Below are 18,517 nucleotides of genomic sequence, written 5' to 3' on the forward strand. Positions count from 1 at the left end.
CTGTGAGGAGGAAGTCTTCCCCCTGGCCATGAACTACCTGGATCGTTACCTGTCCTGTGTCCCCACCCCCAAGGCGCAATTTCAGCTCCTGGGTGCGGTCTGCATGCTGCTAGCCTCCAAGCTGCGCGAGACTACGCCCCTGACCATCGAAAAATTGTGCATCTACACCGACCACGCTGTCTCCCCCCGCCAGATGCGGGTGCGTGCATACTCCCCCACCCCCCCCACCCCTAACACATACCGCCTCCTCACCGGGAAAAGGAAAGCTAAGCCCTCAGAGGCTTTCTGCCCCCTGGGGGACGGCTCAGGGCCGTAGGGGCTATATATTTGGACAAAAGATGGGCAGTGCCGAGTGATGGTTAGAGTAGCCCCAATGGAAGCTTAAACTGCCAGCATGAACGAACTCCCCTTCTCCTGACCTCCAGGGGGTGCCACTCCTCTTGGTCTTTCCCCCAGATAGCAACAAGTCAAACTGCATGTCTACACTCACTAGTACTTTGCCTCCGGGTTTACACAACCATCATGAGTTATTTATTGGCAGCAGCAGGACATGCCTGCACACCCCCACTGGAGTGGGGGAGTGGAATGTGCTTCTTGTGGGGGAGGGGGGCTGCTTTGGGTGAGCCTTTATCCCGGTGTGGACTTTGTGATTGAAAAGCTTCCCAGAGCAGATTAAAGCCCAGCCCTGATTGCTCTCAGGAAGGGCTCGAGGAGTTTCATCCCACCTTCTTTCCTTCCTCTTATATCCCAGAAGAGACAGCTCCTTCCTAATCCTCATTGTGAGGAACCTGAGCAGCTGCCTCAGGCCTGGTGGAATCATCTCATCTCTCCCTTTCCCCCTTAGCCAGAGGCCAGAGCGGAGACAGGGAGCTGAGCTGCAGCTGCTTCCGATGTGATAATGATGCCCCCTCCCCTGGCCCGCCCACTCTGACCATGGTCTTTCATAACCCTGCGGGGAGCTGCTGTCACTCCTGTGGTTTGGGAAGTGGCTCCCTGGGCCTCTGGCTAGGAACTTGGGCTGGGCTCTTCCGAGGCAGGGCAGGAAAGTCACCGGTTCTCTTATCCCAAAGCCTGAGGTCGGGGAGCTGCCTGGATCTGGAGGAGGGGTATGCAGATCACCTCCCAGGGTGGGGGTTGGAGGGGGGGGTCTGGGAGAGGGTGGGTGAGCGGGCACCTTCCTCAACCTCGCTCTATACTGCCAAGTCTTCTCCTGACCCTGAGAGAGTCTCTGGGCCCCATCTCCCGGGGAGGAGGGCAGCGTGCAGGCTGCTGTGATTGGCTGGCCAGGAAGCCAGGGTACTGGGGCCCCCGACTGCTGCTTGTCCAGGAACAGGATTCCTCTTCCTGCCAAGTAGCTCTCAGAGATGGGAGTAGGAGGCCGGAGTTGGGAATCTGGGAGGCCCCACAGCGCTTTGTGATGAATCCGGTAGTTTTTGGCAAGTTTGAAGGTGGAGCTGCTTTCCAGGGCCAGTGGGAAAGATGTTTTTGGAGGGGTTTGGGCTGGAAGGTAAAAGGGAACTTCCTTTTTTGTGTGAGAAGTTTGGGATGGTATGTGTGCCTTTGTACCAGGGAAGTTTTTCAGAACAGGCAAAAAATACTCTTCCCCCACTCTCTCCGCCTGAGCTGGGGGTGGAGCGTGCAGATGGCTTCCTAGAAGGTCAGAGTTGGAAGGGACCTCAGTGAACTCGGCAGTCCAAATGCTTGTGAGAAGGCGGAGGCCCAGAGGCGGAGGGCAGGGTCCTGCCTTGGCAGCCTGAAGCAGATGACGAGAATCTGGGTCTTCTCGCTAGCCCAGGTGGCCCTGAAGGCCAGAGATATGATGGAAGCTGCCAGCCACGGCAGCTAAACCCTCCCTGGGGTATGTTCTGTGCCAAACGAGGACTGAGATTCTCAGGGGCTGCCCGGAGACAGGGTAGGGTGGCCACCTTCCCTCACACAGGACCCCATGCCTCCCCACAGGGCCAGTCCCGCTCCAAATTGCCTTTCAGGTGTTTCCTTGGAGGCTAGGTACTTTCTATTCACTTCTGAGTTAGGAGTTTGGCCACTGGGACAAGCACCAGGGGTAGAATGCTAGCTTCTCTGCCCAACTTCTGGCTCCAGGCCAGGCTGTTTTCTGTGGGCCCTGTGAGAGGTTTGGGGCTGATTTGGGAGGATGACACCTAGGCCGGGGCTGGGAAGAGGTTGGGTGGGGTTGCTATTTCTCTCTCAGTAAGGAGTTCCTTCCTGAGATAAAACAATGAAGAAATCCTCATATGTGCAACTCAGAAATGGGGCCAGGGCTGCAAACCCCAGACAAGTGGATTGGGGCTCCCATCCGCCTTCTGGGATCTAGCAGGGGTGTGCAGGCTGGGGCAGGTAGAGATCGGGCTTGGTCCCTCGGAGACCACCCAGACCCATCTTGTTTGGCATGGCCTCCACAGCTCTTTCCGAGACTCAAATGGCACTAAGCACTGTGGGTTCCAGTTGAAGGGGGTGGGGTGGGTGTTATATCTCAGGACCCAACCCTGATGTCCCACCAAGGGGATGTGGGTTGGGTTGGGCAACGTCCCCTTTGAGGAACCTCAGAGTTAGTTCAGTGACTGTATCAGAGGTGGTGTGGCCTCATGCTCACTCGGGTTTCTACAAGAGGCATAGGCTTGGCTGGGATGCAGAGCTGGGGAGAGGCTAGTGGTGATTTCCCCTTTTACAAATCCTTGGGATTATGGGGAGTCTGCTTTACCCCAGAGGAGCCTCAAGTTCATGGAGATGGTGGTGGTTTCTGTTGCCGCAGTCTTTTCATTCAGTCCCAGCTGGAGAAGTGCTCAGAGCCCTGGGTCAAGTCAGAAAAAGGCCTGTATTATTGGCCCCCCAAAGATAACCAGACAAGATCAAAAGACAATTCATGTACAGCATGTAGTCTGGCACCTAGTAACAAACAAATGCTCAGAGCAAATGTCCCCAGCTCTTCCCTGCCCTGGACTCTCCAATCCACAGTGCCAGTCCCTAAACCCAGAAGCAAAACTGGGGTCTTCACCTTCGACTTTGATGGGCTTCCTTCTCCGTTACTCTCTTCCCTGGCCTTCTTTAGTCACTGACCCCACCTTCTTCTCCAACCTCCAGGACTGGGAGGTGCTGGTCCTGGGGAAGCTCAAGTGGGACCTGGCTGCTGTGATTGCCCACGACTTCCTGGCCCTGATCCTGTACCGCCTCTCTCTGCCCAGCGACCGACAGGCCTTGGTCAAAAAGCATGCTCAGACCTTTTTGGCCCTCTGTGCTACAGGTAATACACTCCAGGCATATTTTTGCCAAATCAAGAAAATCAAGACGTGGGAGGGTCAGAGGAGATGCTTGTTACATGCCTTTTAAAATTTGTGAAAATTATGTCCCCTCTGAGCCCCCAGTTTCAATACAGAAAAGATGCAGAGCACAATCTAAGCTGTATGGGATCTTAGAGACCCCAGTACAAATGTAGGTGGGGACTCAGGGCTTAGAGAGAAGTGATTGCCCAAGGTTTCACGGTGATTAAATTAGGAGCAGAACCCAGGTCTCGACCCTGGTTTTGTTTCCACACCAGGGAGAGAGACTCATTCACTCCCTGGTGCCTGGCCTGAGTCCCTTAGGGACCACCCTGGACCTGGCCTGCACAAGTCTGCTATTCACCCTGACCCTCTAGGAGAGGATCTCTCCTACCTCTCTCTCGCCCCTGTCTGACACAACTCACTGCTGGCATTTTCCAGTGGGCCCCTGCTCTATTCCTGCTGCCTGGCACTTTCTGAAGGATAGGAAGTCCACCCTGGTTGTTATTCTTGATGTTCTCCTTGCCTCATGGTTCCCTCTCCCTCTTCCCAAGATTACACCTTTGCCATGTACCCACCATCCATGATCGCCACAGGCAGCATTGGGGCTGCAGTGCAAGGCCTGGGTGCCTGGCCCGCGTCCGCAGATGAGCTCACGGAGCTGCTGGCAGGGATCACAGGCACTGAAGTGGTGAGTGCTGGGCAGCTGGGCAGCAGCCTGTCAATCCATGAAGCGCTGCTATTCCCTGAGCCTCCAGTAGAGGGAGGTGTCCATCTCCAACCTGGTGCCCACTCCTGGTTTCACGGGCCCTGCCCTTGGGGCTTCTGTGGTGTTTTATCTACTGCCTTGTCTGGGGAAAAGCAAGTGGTCTTGGGTGGGTTGCAGGGCACCATCCCTTGGTGCCCTTTTCTGCCAAATGGTGTGCAGGAGTGGGGGTGGGAGGTTTGGTGTCGGATGCAGGGCTGCGCTCACACCCTGTTGCCACATCCTCTTGCCAGTTTCTGAGAATTGAAGGCTGATTCCTGGGGCTGGGCTGTGGCCTAACCTCCCCAGACTTCCCTGTGTGCTGGGAGGTGTCCGTCCCCTGCAACTGCTGCCAGATGCTATGGGAGGAGGGAAGTGGACCTTTAGCTCCAATGGGACCTTCCTCCACCTCACCCAGCATTCCCTCCTCACTGTCCCCCCTTGTTCCCAGGACTGCCTGCGGGCCTGTCAGGAGCAGATTGAAGCTGCACTCAGGGAGAGCCTCAGGGAAGCTGCCCAGACGTCCCCCAGCCCAGCACCCAAAGCCCCCAGAGGCTCCAGCAGCCAGGGGCCCAGCCAGACCAGCACTCCCACAGACGTCACAGCCATCCACCTGTAGCCCCGGAGAGGCCCCCTCCAGTGGCCACTGACAGCAGAGGAGGGTCGCTGCCACCCTCCCTCCCTGCAGGAACAAACCACGTCACATCTGCCACAACTGAAGTCTGGGGGGGCTCCTCCCTATTTGCCCTTTGCTAAAGAGAAGGGGGCAGGTCCTACCTATCCCTGCAGTGTGCACTAAGGGGCCCGGCCAGCCACGTTTGGGTGGCTAGTCAGGCCCCTCCTTCTCCCTGCCTCTGACCAGCTCAGCTCCTTCCCTGGTTCTGGCTGGAGGTGGGTCGGCTGGTCAGAGACAGAATTGAAGAAGGTAAAATAGATGTAACCAGCATTCCTTATTGAGGCCCCCTATCTCTGGGGCTCTCACGTTCTCAACTGCCAAAATGCCCTGGTGCCTTACAAAGGTGCTGCACCTTCTAGAGTTACTGCATTTGGATTGGGGTCTTTCTGAAGAAATTTCTGATATTCTGAGGGGACACAGTCTGGACAGCTCTTCTCAACATACTTTGGAGAGCCCTGCATAATCCGTGCTCACAGCTGCTCCTAGAGGGAGGGGGGCCCAGGCCTCTGTCAGAGGTTCAAGAATCAACCAGTTCCTCCTTGCTTTGCTTTCTGCCCAGTTTCTCCTGTGATTGAGGGGGGTCAGTGCTGAAGGAAGAGGTGGTTTTAATTTATTAATTGTGTTGAGTACAACTGTAAGAGGGTGTGGTGGGGCCCACCAGCCCAAGTGGTGGTGACCCTGGCGGTTGCTGCATCCCTCCTCTGCTACTGGCGAGAGGATCCTTGTGACCGAGGAGCTGCTACGGCCTGGGAGGGGCCAGGCCCTCCTCTCCCTTTGGCCCTCGGCCCGTCCTGCATCAGGGGATGGAGCAGGGGTGACCTGGAGGTGACCAAGCCCGCTGTCTGGAGATGCGAGCCCTGTTAACACAGGCCTTTCCCTAGGCCACAAGGTCCAGTTGCTGGCCCGGGACCATCATGCTACCTTAATAAAGATTCTGGAATAAAGTTGGCCTTGGCTTCTTGGATTGGATGGAGGTGTGGGTAAAAGCATGAGGTAAAGAGGGCAGAAATCAGTGGTTCCATCAAGCCTGTTACGGAAAGGGCCTGAGTAAATATTTTGGGCCTGTGAGCTATCATCTCTGTCCCACATAGAGTCAGTGCTACTTTATAATGGAATGTGTGCGCTCCTAAAAATCATTGTACTTTGCAAAACTGCCTAATAAAATCCATAGGACTTATGTATGGGCACAACATGCAAAAACTTAATGAGCGTTATGTTTTTTAAAAAAATGTTGATTTCAGAGGGAGAGATACAAACATCAATAATGGGAGAATAATCTATGGCTGCCTCCTACATGCCCTCTACTGGGGATCAAGCCCACAACCCTGATCCGACCCACATGGTTCATGGATCTGTGCACAATCACACAGCAGGGTTGAGTGACATGTTCTTTATTTCTTCAAAATATATTTTATTGATTTTTTACAGAGAGGAAGGGAGAGGGATAGAGAGCCAGAAACATCGATGAGAGAGAAACATCGATCAGCTGCCTCCTGCACACCCCCCACTGGGGATGTGCCCGCAACCAAGGTACATGCCCTTGACCGGAATCAAACCTGGGACCTTTCAGTCCGCAGGCCAACGCTCCATCCACTGAGCCAAACCAGCTAGGGCGAGTGACATGTTTTTTAAAAAAGAGGGGCCTGGCTGCCTTGGTTCAGTGGTTGAGCGTGGACCTATGAATCAGGAGGTCATGGTTCAATTCCTGGTCAGGGCACATGCCTGGGTTGCAGGTTTGATCCCCAGTCTGGGGCATGCAGGAGGCAGCCAATCAATGATTCTCTCATCATTGATGTTTCTCTCTCTTCCTCTCTGAAATCAGTAAAAATATATTTTAAAAAAAGGACAGCATAGTTTTTATATACTATATGGTTAAGAAACACAAATATAACATAGTCCTTTATCTTCAAAAACACTTGAAGTTCGCTTGTGGAAGCAGAGGTTGGGAGGATGTGGAAGGCAGGTTGTGGATGTGACTCCCAACCCACATGTCAGAGGTGCTTGCACTTGTGTATCTGGCTTGGTTCAGCTTGGTGCAGTTTTCTGATTTTATGTATTGTTTCTCAAGGACAAAACTGCATATAAATAAATGTGCTATTTGTTTTATGATAAAATTGTTCCCAAATATATTAATTGGGTTGGAACAAAGTCACATTTTCAAAGGCAAACAAGGGTTCCAGGATTGTACTCTGCTATTGCAGCATGAAAGTAGCCATGGGAAACATGTAAATAGATGGGAGTGGCTGTGTCCCAATAAAACTATGGACACTGGAATTTGAATTTCACATCATTTTCACCTACCATAAAATACTCTTTAAAAAAATTTTCCCATCCATTAAAAAATGTAAACACCATTCTTAGTTCATGGGCATAAGAAAATGGGCATATGACCCTAGTTTGCCAACCTCCAGTCTAATGCTCTCATTAGCCAGAAAGGGAACTTGTCTGGTGGTGATCCAGCTCTAATTATCCTGGGCACAACCAATATTCTCTGATCTGTCTGGCCTTTGCATTTCCACTTCCCTCTAGGGCAAGCATGTCAAACTCGTGGCTCGTAGGCCACAGGCCTACTTTATTTGGCCCATGTCAGCCTTTGAGTTTGACATGCTTGCTCTAGGGCAGTGGTCGGCAACTCATTAGTCAACAGAGCCAAATATCAACAGTACAACGATTGAAATTTCTTTTGAGAGCCAAATTTTTTAAACTTAAACTATATAGGTAGGTACATTGTTATTAACTTAATTAGAGTACTCCTAAGGCTTAGGAAGAGCCACACTCAAGGGGCCAAAGAGCCGCATGTGGCTCGAGAGCCACAGTTTGCCGACCACGGCTCTTGGGGCTCTCTCCTCTAGCTCTTCCACCCACAGCTGAGACAGACCTTCTTTTGAACAACCTCCTGGTTCCTGGCATTCTCCCAAAGCAGCCTGTATTGAGGAAAGGCAGAGACGAGCCCCCTAGGGGCTAACTCTGGGTATAGCCTGGAGAAACGAGCTTGGAGAGTTAGGATAGGGGTGGGGGTCCTCAGTATACTGGGTAAGAATCCACTCCTAGGCAGGAACAGGGAAGAGTAATCCCTACCTTTAGATAAAGAGGGAAAACAGAAAGATCTGCATTGATCACAATAAAACACAGACACTCAATAAATACCCGCCTTTTCATCCACATCCCAGGGACTTGACATAGCCTGGGAGAAAGAACTCGAAGCCCCAGCAGGGCAGTGGGAATCCTGGGGTGTGGATCTCAAACAGGTTCCAGAACTGAGCAGCAACAATGGTCTGACCCTCGGTCCGCCCTGCAGGGTACTGGGGGGTCCCAGATGCCCAGGAGCTCTCACTGCCCAGTTGTAAAGGCTCAGTGTCACCTTAACTGGGATCCTGGTGTCCTCCCACACCCCTCAGACCAGGATGAGTGGCTGTTTCCTCAGTCCATGGTGATGGGAACATCTTCCACATCTCGGGGCACTGCGCTCTGAAGCTCACGCCTGATCTCAGGGGACAGCTGGGGATGGGGCTGCAGCCGGAGCAGTTCTAGGAGGGCCTCTTTCTGCTCCATGGCCAGGTCTGCCTTATAGCGCTGGGCCAAAGTCAGGAGGCACTGGTGCCAGAGCACGGGCAGTTCACGCTTCTCCGTCCGGAACCCCAGGAAGTGGAAGACCAGAGCGTCCAGCACCCTGTAGGGCAGTGCGTACTTCTTATCCAGCAGCAGCCGCAGGAAGATGCTGTTGGCACCGCTGTAGTCCATCTCAGCAATTTTCAGCATGGCCGCGCTGGTGGGAAGATGGGTGGAGTCAGTGGTGGGGAAATGTTGGGGGAGAGGGCCTACCTCTCCCTCTGTGCTTTCCCCCTCTTCTCCTCAACTGGCCCTTACACTGCGGTACGCCTAAAAGGGCCATCTCAGGCCTTCTCACCTATGCAGTGCAGTCTTTTTTCAAGTAATTTTATTTATAAAAAAAATTTTTTTTAACATTTTTATTGATTTCAGAGAGGGAGAGGGATAGAGAGATAGAAACATCAATGATGAGAGTGAATTACTGATCACCTGCCTCCTGCACGCCCCCTGCTGGGGATCAATCCCACAACCCAGGATGTGCCCTTGGCCGGAATTAAACCTGGGATGCTTCAGTGGGCAGGCCAACGCTCTATCCACTGGGCCAAACCGGCTAGAGCATCTGTGCAGTCTTGATCCTCCTCCCCCTGCACTCCAGTTATCATCTCTAATTGGGATGCTGATTCATCCCAAGTCCCTACTCCTGGCTCAGAGTGCATGTCTCACTCAGTATCCAACTAGAGTATGTTCAAATATCTCAACATCTCCACCCCTGACCTATTTCCTTCCCATGTTCCCTATTCATTCCTTCAACTATTTACTGAGCACCTACCAAGTGCCAGGCACTGGGACCCTGTTCTTATGGAATTACAATCTAGTGGAGTAATGATGTACCTAGTGGCTTAAGCCACAAAATCAGGGCTACGGTATTCTCAGCTCCTTCTCCACTCTGTACCCCCACCAACTCCAAGTCCTGGTGATTCCACTGATGAGTCATCCTTTTTCCCCCGGAGTGGGAACACTACCTGGAGTGCAGCACAGGAATGGAGCATTTGGTGATGATGCTGCCCACGATGATGGCTTCCCGGAGGGTACAGGTGCCCGACTCACACAGTGGGATGAGGATCCCTGGGGAGGGTCAGAGGGGCAGTCACTGTGAGCTGAGGGTGAGAGAAAGGATGCAAAGCAGGAAGCACCCCCACCTACCACAGAGCCAGCCATCTCCCAAGTCATGCTTACTGCTATCACCTGCAGGAGCTCTAGCCCCTCTCTTCCTTAACTGCCTCCTGGGTTCTCACCTTTAAACCAGGCTCCAGGCTTGAAAAGGGCCTTCTTGAGTGCCATGTAGAGGTGGAAATTGAGTCGTTTGTATTCAGCAATATCATCTCGTACCCGGGGGAGCAAGACAAGGTTGTAGAAGCGCTGAGCCATGCGTTCCTTCAGGTTAGATGAGAAAATCCTAGTTTTTTTGGGGGGGTAGCAAGGACATCCCAGGTCACTTGACAGCCTGGAGCTGGCCCTTTAAATATCACTGTGGATGGTGCATGCAAAAGATCTGAGGGGTGTGTGAACTATGTGCATGCAGCACCCAAATCAGATAGGAGGGAACAGGAGGTCTACAAGATGCATCCAAACAGGTGAACACCGAGAGAGCCAGAGTGCTCCCAAACCAATGGCAACTCAGCTATTCACCTTCCTCTCCCCATCGTGGGCCTTCTCTACCCTACTCTTTGAGGGACCCGAGCACGTGTGGGGAGCCACAGACTTCTGAGGCCTGTCTGACACCCCAGGGTGGTAGCCCAGTAGTTATAAGCCTCTTCCCTAAAAACTCATCACAGGCGATTTTCAACAGGGTCTTGGCCCCAAAACATGAAACGGGAAAATGATGATATAAAGAAGCACAAGAGAGAGCTCTGGGGCAAAGTTAAAATGTAATGGCAGCCCTGGCTGGTGTGGCTCCGTTGGTTGGGCGTCATCCCATGCACCAAAGGGCTGCTGGTTCTATTCCCAGTCAGGGTGCATGCCCTGGTTGCGGGCTCGATCCCCAGTGTGGGGGGCGGGGGGCCTGTGGGAGGCAGCCAATGTTTCTCTGTCTCCCTCTCCCTTTCTCTCTCAATAAAAAATATTTTTTAAAAAATGTAATGGCAGCCCTAGCCGGTTTGGCTCAGTGGATGGAGCATCAGCCTGCAGACTGAAGGATCCTGGGTTTGATTCCGGTCAAGGGCACATGGCCGGGTTGCAGGCTCGATCCTCAGTAAGGGGTGTGTGGAGGCAGCCAATCAATGATTCTTTTATCATTGATGTTTCTCTCTCTCTCTCCCTTCCTCTCCCTTCCTCTCTGAAACCAATAAAAATAAATATACATAATAAAAATATAGAGAAAAAAAAAGTAATGGCAAAGACCAGGAAAACCTGTACTTCCCATGCCCCCTGCCCTTTACCTATAGACCTACGGCCACTCTAACTCCCATCCACTCTACCTTGTGGCTTGGTACATTGCAGCAGCGGTCCAGGCCTCAGGCTCTGTGACATAGAGGATCTGCTCCCAGTTGGAGAGTGCAGGGATGATCTTAAATGCCTTGGGCAGCTTCCCACTGCGGTACTTGGATAACACCTGGGGATGAGGGAGTAATACCATCGTTGCCAAGAACACACATCCTGCTTGCCGAGTGCCAGGTACTTGTCTGGGGGCTTTTCATATGTTCACTCACTGAATCCTCACAACCACCACATACGGAGATGCTATTATCATCCTCATTTTCCAGATGGGGACACGGAGATCTTACCCACAGCCACCAAGTCACTAAGTGGTGCAGCAGGACTCTGAACCCATACACTCTGACTTAAGACTGTTCTTGGCCACCAGGCCTTCTGTGTAGGAGATGTGGGCACCCAAAACCTTAGGTGGGAGCCCACAGCCCCTGTAAAGGTATTCCAGCTCTTACCTCCCGGACTCCTCTGTAGACCTCTAGGACCCGGGGGTCCAGTTGGGGCATAGGGAATCCTGTCACCTCGGACATGACCGTCTCAACTTCCGTCTGCTTCTCAGTCAGCTTCTCCATGATGATGTCAGCCAGGGTACGCCTAAGAGTTGGGAGTGGGGTGCAGGGGAAGGAAGGGGCGGGAGTGCTGTGGTCACAGTCCAGGAAACTCTAGACTCCACACACAGTTTCTTATGAGCTCCAATAAACCTGTCATCTTGCTGGGATGTGCGACCTCAGTTCCCCTCTGGGCCGGACCCACCATGGAATCACTGCAGAGCACAAACGACCTGAAAGTCATTCAACTTGGGATGAAGCAGACAAATGTGTGGAGGTTAAGAACCCGGACTCTGAAGTCAGTCTGCCTGGGTTTAAATCCTGGCTTTTCCACTACCTGTATAACCTTGGGCCTGCTACTTTGCCTCTCTATGCTTCAGTTTGCTCATCTGTAAAAGGGGTAATAACTGTATCTACCTCATAAAGTTAACGTCAGGATTAAGCGAATTAATACATGTACGTTACTTGGAACTATCAGTACATGGAAAATGTGTAATGTGTTGCCAATTTCAGACACATCCCTTACATGCTGAAGTCTCTCCAATTATAAAATACTGGTCTGACCTCTTAGTTATATACCAAGATTTCAAGTAGCTGGGATAATTTGGGAAAAGACCAGGGCACAATAATATTTTTCCCTCATTAAACAGTGTATCTAACGTAACTTTAGTGTGATGACTCATAATTCTCCTTACATTGGGCTTTGGTATAAGAATGGTATCTCCAGAGGCTGCTAACGTATATTTAAAACTAAGGGTCTTCTCAAGGCCAGGCACTGAGCACAGGATTTCTCAGACGTTGTCTTAGATAGTCCGTGCAACACCTACACTGGGTGTCATTCGCCTTATTCAACACGGGTACTGATACTCAGACAGGTTAACACGCACCCAAGGTCTCAGAGTTCTCAAGTGGGGGGAAGAGTCAAGCCCCGTTGCTCAGGTTCTAAAGTTCAGGTACTTTACAGCAGACGGTAACGTGCCTCCAAACTAAACAGCCTCTGATTGCTGAGCTCATGTGGGTCTGGGCCTGCTTTCTGAAGATGCCAGCTGTCATTTCTCAAAACTGCCAGGAGTCACTGTTTCTAGTGGCTTCACTCTTCCATTTACTGCAAGCTGGAAAACCACTCTGCCAGGTTCGTCAGAACGATCGGTGAAAAAGGAGTTATAAGGCACGGAGAGGCTCTCTGGTGGGACAAGCACACGAGTCCAAGTACACACACTGTGACATCTATTTCAGTTGCTGGGTATCAATCTGAAAAAGGAACTCATCCCTTTGTTCTGTGCTCTCAAATAAACTACCACAGGCCTTATCATTCAGCATCCCTGTGTTTTCATAGTATTATTAGCAATGAGAGATGCATTAACCCAAAGTAGCCCGCGGAACCAAGGACAATGTCATGTTAATATCACAGGATCAGAATGGACTGGTTGAGGGCCGTTCTGCTAGATTCCCCTCTCCTGGGCCAAATCCACATGCTCAAGGGTTTGACTACAGGAACTCAAATGCATACATCATCTGGAGTAGCATTTATTACAGATGGGCATAAATTAGTGGTTCTAAGTGGGGGCGAATCTGCAATGCCTGAGACATCTGGCGATGCCCGAGACCTTTTTGGTTATCACAATTGGTGGTAAGGTCACTCCTGGCATCTAGTGAGTAGAGGTCAGCGATGCTGCTAAACAGTCTACATTGCACAGGTCAGCCTCCACACACACAAAATTATCCAGCCAATAGTGCTAAGGCTGAAAAACCTTGAATAAAATGAAGCTTAGGGTACAAAAGAGATTTGGCCAAGGAAACTGAGCTTACCCCTAGAGTATGCCAAGACCAAATGCAGTGGAATACATCTCCCTAGAAACATAAAAAGGTCAGGTAGCTGTTTCCCCAGGTAATCTGAGCAGTTCTAGAACAGGTGGATAGAGGGGGAGGAGATATTTTGAGTCTGTGTCATTCTCACTCAGAATGGTCGTCTGAGGATGGGCCACTTTTGTTAAGATGGATCCCTACAACTAGCAACGCTCAGGCCCTTCCCAAGGGTAGGGAATCAAAACTCTGCCAGAGCATTTGCTTTCTTGTGGGAAGTGGCTACCAGGACCCACTACCCCAAATTCTAGGCCGTCAGCCCTACCTGACAGGAGGGTTTTTATTCATGAACATCTCAATGGCACGCTCATCCTCAGGGTCCACAACCACCTCCGCATGGTGGCCGGCCCCTGTCATTGTGGCAGCCTTCTCCAGGGTGGGCCACTCTTCATCCTCGTCATCTGATCCATCTTGCGGCACTCCTGGACCTAGGAGAGGGGAGATGAAATGGATGAGAAAGGCAAGCGGTGGGTGAGGGATTTAGAGGTCAATTTAACTTTAACCACCATGGACAGTGTAAGCCTCACGCGTGCTTGTGATAGATGGATGTGTGCAGTGAAACAGTGGTGCACACACTATCTTCCTGTACCAGGGGCTTACAATCCTGCTTGAGAAACAAAATGTACATATGTGAACCAATGACACAGTGACGCCAATATATCATAGTTAACACATTATACTCAGTCATGTAGCAGGAACTGTTCTGAATACTGTACATAATACTCACACCCCCAAGAAGTAGGTCTTATTAGTATACCCAGTTTCAGATGGGAACACTAAAGCACAAGAAAAGTTAAATAAGCAATTTGCCTGTGGCATGTAGTCTGGGCCTGGATTGTGCATTCTTTACCCATATTCTACACACATGGATGGGCTTGATCATATGCCAAATGAGTGGTAGAGACAGTATATACCATAGGCAATTTAGAAGATGATGAGTGCCGACGATGATTAGAGTCTGGATAGGGAGCATGGGTGCAGCTGGAGTGTGGTCCAAACCTGGGTTACAATACAATACTGGCAAAAGGGCTTTTACAAGACTGTCGGTTAAGCAGCAGCAAGAAATATGGCTGGATGGGTAAAGTGAACCCAGACTGTGGAAGGCCTCGAGGCCAGGCAGTGTAGTTCAGATTTCAATGGGCCAACCCATTGAAGAACTGATTACTGGAAGGCTACAGCTGATTGGGCATCTGGTAAGGGATGCCATACGCCAATCCGGGATGAAATGCTGCATATGAACAGGTTATTAACAAAGGAAGTGTGTGATAAAGGCTAAATGGTGGTGGTGGTGTGGCGAAGGTGTTTTGTCTCCACATGCTAACAACCCCCAAGCCTGTACTTGGAGGTAGATGTCCCTTCACTCCAGACCGTAACTCCAGCTGCCACCTGTACAGTTGCTCTTCACAAGAACTTCAAACTTCACCTGTATCAACCAAACTCACTCTCTTTTCCTCCTAGGCCTATACTACTTACTCACTGTGTTCTATATCTGAGTACATAGCACCACCGTCCACCCCATGCTAAGCCAGAACCTGGGAGGCAGGCCTGCCTCATTCCCAACACTCAATGACTAAAGCCTATTCAATTCTACCTCATAGAATATTTCAAACACTTCACAGCTGTCTAAGCCTAGATCAGCATCATTTCTTGCCTGGATTAATTAAACAGTCCCCTAACTGGTCTCCATATTCTCCAATAGTTTTTCATTGTCTTTATGACAGCTTTAAATCCTGGGCACAGCCTCCAAGTCTTTTGCGGATTTGGTTCCTACCCACCTCACCATCATTCATTAATCTATTCATTCAGCAAACACTGAGTGCCTAGTATATGTGATACACTGTTCTGGGTGCTGGAACTATACTAATGAACGAGAGAAACAAAATCTTTTGCCCTTATAGAGCTTATACTCTAGTCGGGAAGACAGACAATAAATATAACATAACAGGTTAAAAGACAAGTGCTATGAAAAAAAGCAATAGGGCAGAACAGAGAGGTTGGGACTGTAAAGATAGGGGTGGAGGTGTTGAAATTTTCTCTTTTTTTTCCTTTTAATCCTCACCGGAGGACATTCCCTCCATTGATTTTAGAGAGAGAAGAAACAAGGGGGAGAGAGAGAGAAACATCAATGCAAGAGAGAAACATTGATCAGTTGCCTCCGGTACCCAGCCCAACCAGATTCAAACCCACAACCTAGGTATGTGCCCTGACTAGGAATCGAACCTGCAACCTTTTGGTATTATATGGAACAATGCTATGCTCCAACCAACTGAGCCACCAGGCCAGGGTGGGGGTGTTGCAATTTTTAATGAAGGTGTGTGGTATGTGAGAACCTGGGCCCCTTCCCAAGCTCCAACTCCCCACTCTGACCCTGTGGGAATATGATGAAGGCCACCTGTAAACGGACTGTGGGAGCAACCTTGGGAGCCTGGACAGCTCCTCAGTCAAGAAACAGCCAAACAGAAACTGATCTTGGATGTGAGCCCGATTGTAAACTATTAGTGTTGATCATCTTTTACTTACCCTCTGTCCCTCTTTGGCCCCTAAACAATATTGTTCTTTCTGCTCAGGGCACTCCTCACTCGTTTTTCAGGTCTCAGCACAAAGGTCATGCAATCTGGGGAGCCCCACCCCCAAAATCAATGCCGTTGTCATCAGAGAATCTATTATACTTTACCATGGAATGTATTATTCTCATTGTCTATTGCCTACTCTCTCCTGGGCTAGACTCTAACATCCTGAAGCCAGGCGCATGTCTACCTTGTTTACTGTCAACTATTAGTGTTTTGATCTTACAGAGCTTGCGCTTGAGCACGTCTCTCCTGCATGCCCTGTTCTCTGTATCCTATACCACCCTGTGCTGGGGAAAACTTCACCAGTGGGCCGCCACCGTGCGCAGTAAGTCCTCATAAACCCATGTCTTTCACAGCCGGTCTTCTGGGTTATTTTCCTGGGATCTCAGCTCTTTGCATAACAGGCCTGAGAAGGTGAAGAATGGAGAGAGTATGCCTACAGGTGTATGAGGACAGAAGGAGCCACCAGGGCAAAGGCCCTAATTTGCCATGTTGAAGCCAATATGGGTGGAGTGAAAAGGGAAAAGTAGAAGTCGGAGTGGCAATGATAGCTGATCATATAGGGCTTTGCAAACCACTGTAATTCTCTAGCTGTTGAGTTGAGAGTGGACTGTAGGGGCTATGGGATTATTAATGAGGAGACTACTGTAATAATCTAGGCGAGAGAGATCGTGGTGGCTTGCAGAGGATGGTGTTCCAAGGTGGTAAGAAGTGGTCTGATTCTGGATGTATTTTGAAGGCAGAGTCAACAGGATTTCCCAACAGATCAGATGTGGAATGAGAAAGAGAGGAGTCCAAGGTTTCTGTCTTAAACAAATGGAAAGATATCATGCTATTAACTGAGATGAGGAAGATGTTGGAGGGGCAGGTTTGGCAAGAAGGTCTATTTTGGACATGTTAAATTTGAGACGTCTATTAGACTTCAAACTGGAGATGCCAAATAGGCAACTGAATAATGTAGGTTTCATGGGAGAAATCAAGGCTAGAATATAAAGTTGAGAGCGGTCACCAAATAGATAGTGTTTAAACCATGAAACTGATGGCAACACCAGAGAAGTGTGTGAAGAGAAGAGGTCCAAAGACTGAACCCTGTGGCACTTCAATAAGAGGTTTGGGAATCACTTGGCTAGTGTGGCTCAGTGGTGGAGTGTTGACCTATGAACCAGGAGGTCAGGATTCGATTCCCGTCAGGGCACATGCCTGGGTTGTGGGCTTGATCCCCAGTAGGGGGCCTGCAATAGGCAGCCAATTAATGATTCTCTCTCATCACTGATGTTTCTATCGCTCTCTCCCTCTCCCTTCATCTCTAAAATCAATAAAAATATATTTTTTTAAAAAAGAGGTTGGGGATCAAAAGGGAGCCAGCAAAGGCTACTGAGAGGTAAGTAGTAACACAGGAATGTGATGTCTTGGAAGCCAAGTAAAGATACTACAGCCAGGAGGCCCGCGGGTGAACTGGTGTCAGGACCCAGTGATTTTGTTTACTGCATTTGGCATTTGTTCAACTGTGTCAGGACAAAGGAAAGAGATCTGAGAACTGGACAGTAAGGTCAATACGCCCACCCTAAGAAAGTGTTGATCATCTTTTACTTACCCTCTGCCCCTCTTTGGCCCCTAAACAATATTGTTCTGCTCAGGGCACTCCTCACTCGTTTTGCAGGTCTCAGCACAAAGGTCATGCAATCTGGGGAGCCCGACCCCCAAGTTCAATGCCGTTGTCATCAGAGGATCTATTATACTTTACCATGGAATGTATTATTCTCATTGTCTATTGCCTACTCTCTCCTGGGCTAGACTCTAACATCCTGAAGCCAGGCGCATGTCTACCTTGTTTACCTCTTTAGCCAAACCTTCTGGACTCCTAGCACAGTACGAAGCACTAGTAGACATCCCATAAGTATTTACAGAACAGATGGATGGATAAACACTAGGAGAACCTAGTGGTGTCAGCAACCACTTCCTGCTTCCTAACTTCAGGGGTACCTGGAAGAGAGGGCCTAAAACTAGTAGTGGGCGTGGAGAGCTCTGACTCTCCTAAACCCGCTCCAGGGCCGAGTCTCCCATTACAGTACCTCTGTAAGGGGAGCACCACGGACCCTTTCTATCCCCAGCTATTCCCCGGCCCGATGCCCGTCCATCCTCTCCTAACCTCCTCCCCGCCCCCCCCCCCCGCCGCTCACCCAGCCGCGTGATGCGCTCCCGCGGCGCCGCGGGCCGGCTTCCAGTCCCATGCTCGGCCTCGAGCTCCTCCTGCTGCTGCCGCGCTTGCTGCAAAATCCGTCGGGTCAGCCGGGGCCCCACATACTCTTCTTCCTCCTCTTGGGTCCCGCGACCGCGCCGCTTCTCCCGGGCCCCTGCCCGCACCGCGTCCCCGGCCAGAATCTGCTCGGCAAGGGGAGCGTGTTTTTCCTGGCCCCCGGCCCCGCGGGCCGCCTTGAATTTGGGCATTTTTCTCAAAAAGGTGCGGGGAAAGTTCACACGTGGAGACGCCGAAGAAGTCCCGAGTGCGTTTGCGCTGTGTGCGCCCAGTTCCCCAGAGGCCACTCCGAAGCACAGCGCCCCCTACCGCTCGGAGGCCAGGAGCGCCATCCGCGCCGCCCCACCTGCTGAGAACTCGCGGGTCCTGGGGCCAGACTCCCCAATAAACTCTGTGCCTTTAACGTTGTCTCCTCCAACCTTTGAGGATCTAGGCCCAGGGTGATGGAAGCCTGGGGGCAGAAGCCGGGCAGGGATACCAACGAAGGTGTCACCGAGGAGGCGCCTAGACACGCCCCTACTCCTCGCGGTGCGTCGACTGGGCGCTC

General features: G+C 50.9%; 2 protein-coding genes across 2 annotated transcripts; one reads left to right on the plus strand and one right to left on the minus strand.

The window, feature by feature from the left end:
- Nucleotides 1–6: 6 nt before the first annotated feature.
- On the plus strand, nt 7–5,640 carry CCND3 (cyclin D3). Its single transcript, XM_005885794.2, has 4 exons — nt 7–199; nt 3,100–3,259; nt 3,830–3,966; nt 4,472–5,640. The coding sequence occupies exons 1-4, from the start codon at nt 29–31 to the stop codon at nt 4,637–4,639; spliced, it is 636 nt and encodes a 211-aa protein (XP_005885856.1). The 5' UTR covers nt 7–28; the 3' UTR covers nt 4,640–5,640.
- A 2,118-nt stretch (nt 5,641–7,758) lies between these two features.
- Nucleotides 7,759–18,492, minus strand: BYSL (bystin-like). The gene is made up of 7 exons (XM_005885795.2): nt 17,894–18,492; nt 13,409–13,571; nt 11,188–11,326; nt 10,723–10,856; nt 9,541–9,701; nt 9,268–9,370; nt 7,759–8,462 (listed from the first exon to the last, which is right to left on the minus strand). Exons 1-7 carry the CDS (start codon nt 18,159–18,161, stop codon nt 8,117–8,119), a joined length of 1,314 nt encoding a protein of 437 aa, XP_005885857.1. The 5' UTR covers nt 18,162–18,492; the 3' UTR covers nt 7,759–8,116.
- Between the last annotated feature and the right edge of the window lie 25 nt (nt 18,493–18,517).

The sequence above is a fragment of the Myotis brandtii genome, unplaced genomic scaffold, assembly GCF_000412655.1.
Source record: "Myotis brandtii unplaced genomic scaffold, ASM41265v1 scaffold929, whole genome shotgun sequence".
Classification (NCBI taxonomy): Eukaryota; Metazoa; Chordata; class Mammalia; order Chiroptera; family Vespertilionidae; genus Myotis; species Myotis brandtii.

Bases quoted from the DNA above. Each gene is read 5' to 3' on its own strand.
- CCND3 (XM_005885794.2), top strand. From the start codon at position 29: ATGAACTACCTGGATCGTTACCTGTCCTGTGTCCCCACCCCCAAGGCG. The intron at 3,260-3,829 runs GTAATACACTCC...CCTCTTCCCAAG, and splicing joins TTTGGCCCTCTGTGCTACAG to ATTACACCTTTGCCATGTAC. The intron at 3,967-4,471 runs GTGAGTGCTGGG...CCTTGTTCCCAG, and splicing joins GGATCACAGGCACTGAAGTG to GACTGCCTGCGGGCCTGTCA.
- BYSL (XM_005885795.2), bottom strand. From the start codon at position 18,161: ATGCCCAAATTCAAGGCGGCCCGCGGGGCCGGGGGCCAGGAAAAACAC. The intron at 10,857-11,187 runs GTAAGAGCTGGA...CCTCATCCCCAG, and splicing joins TCTACAGAGGAGTCCGGGAG to GTGTTATCCAAGTACCGCAG. The intron at 9,371-9,540 runs GTGAGAACCCAG...GACCCTCCCCAG, and splicing joins GCCTGGAGCCTGGTTTAAAG to GGATCCTCATCCCACTGTGT.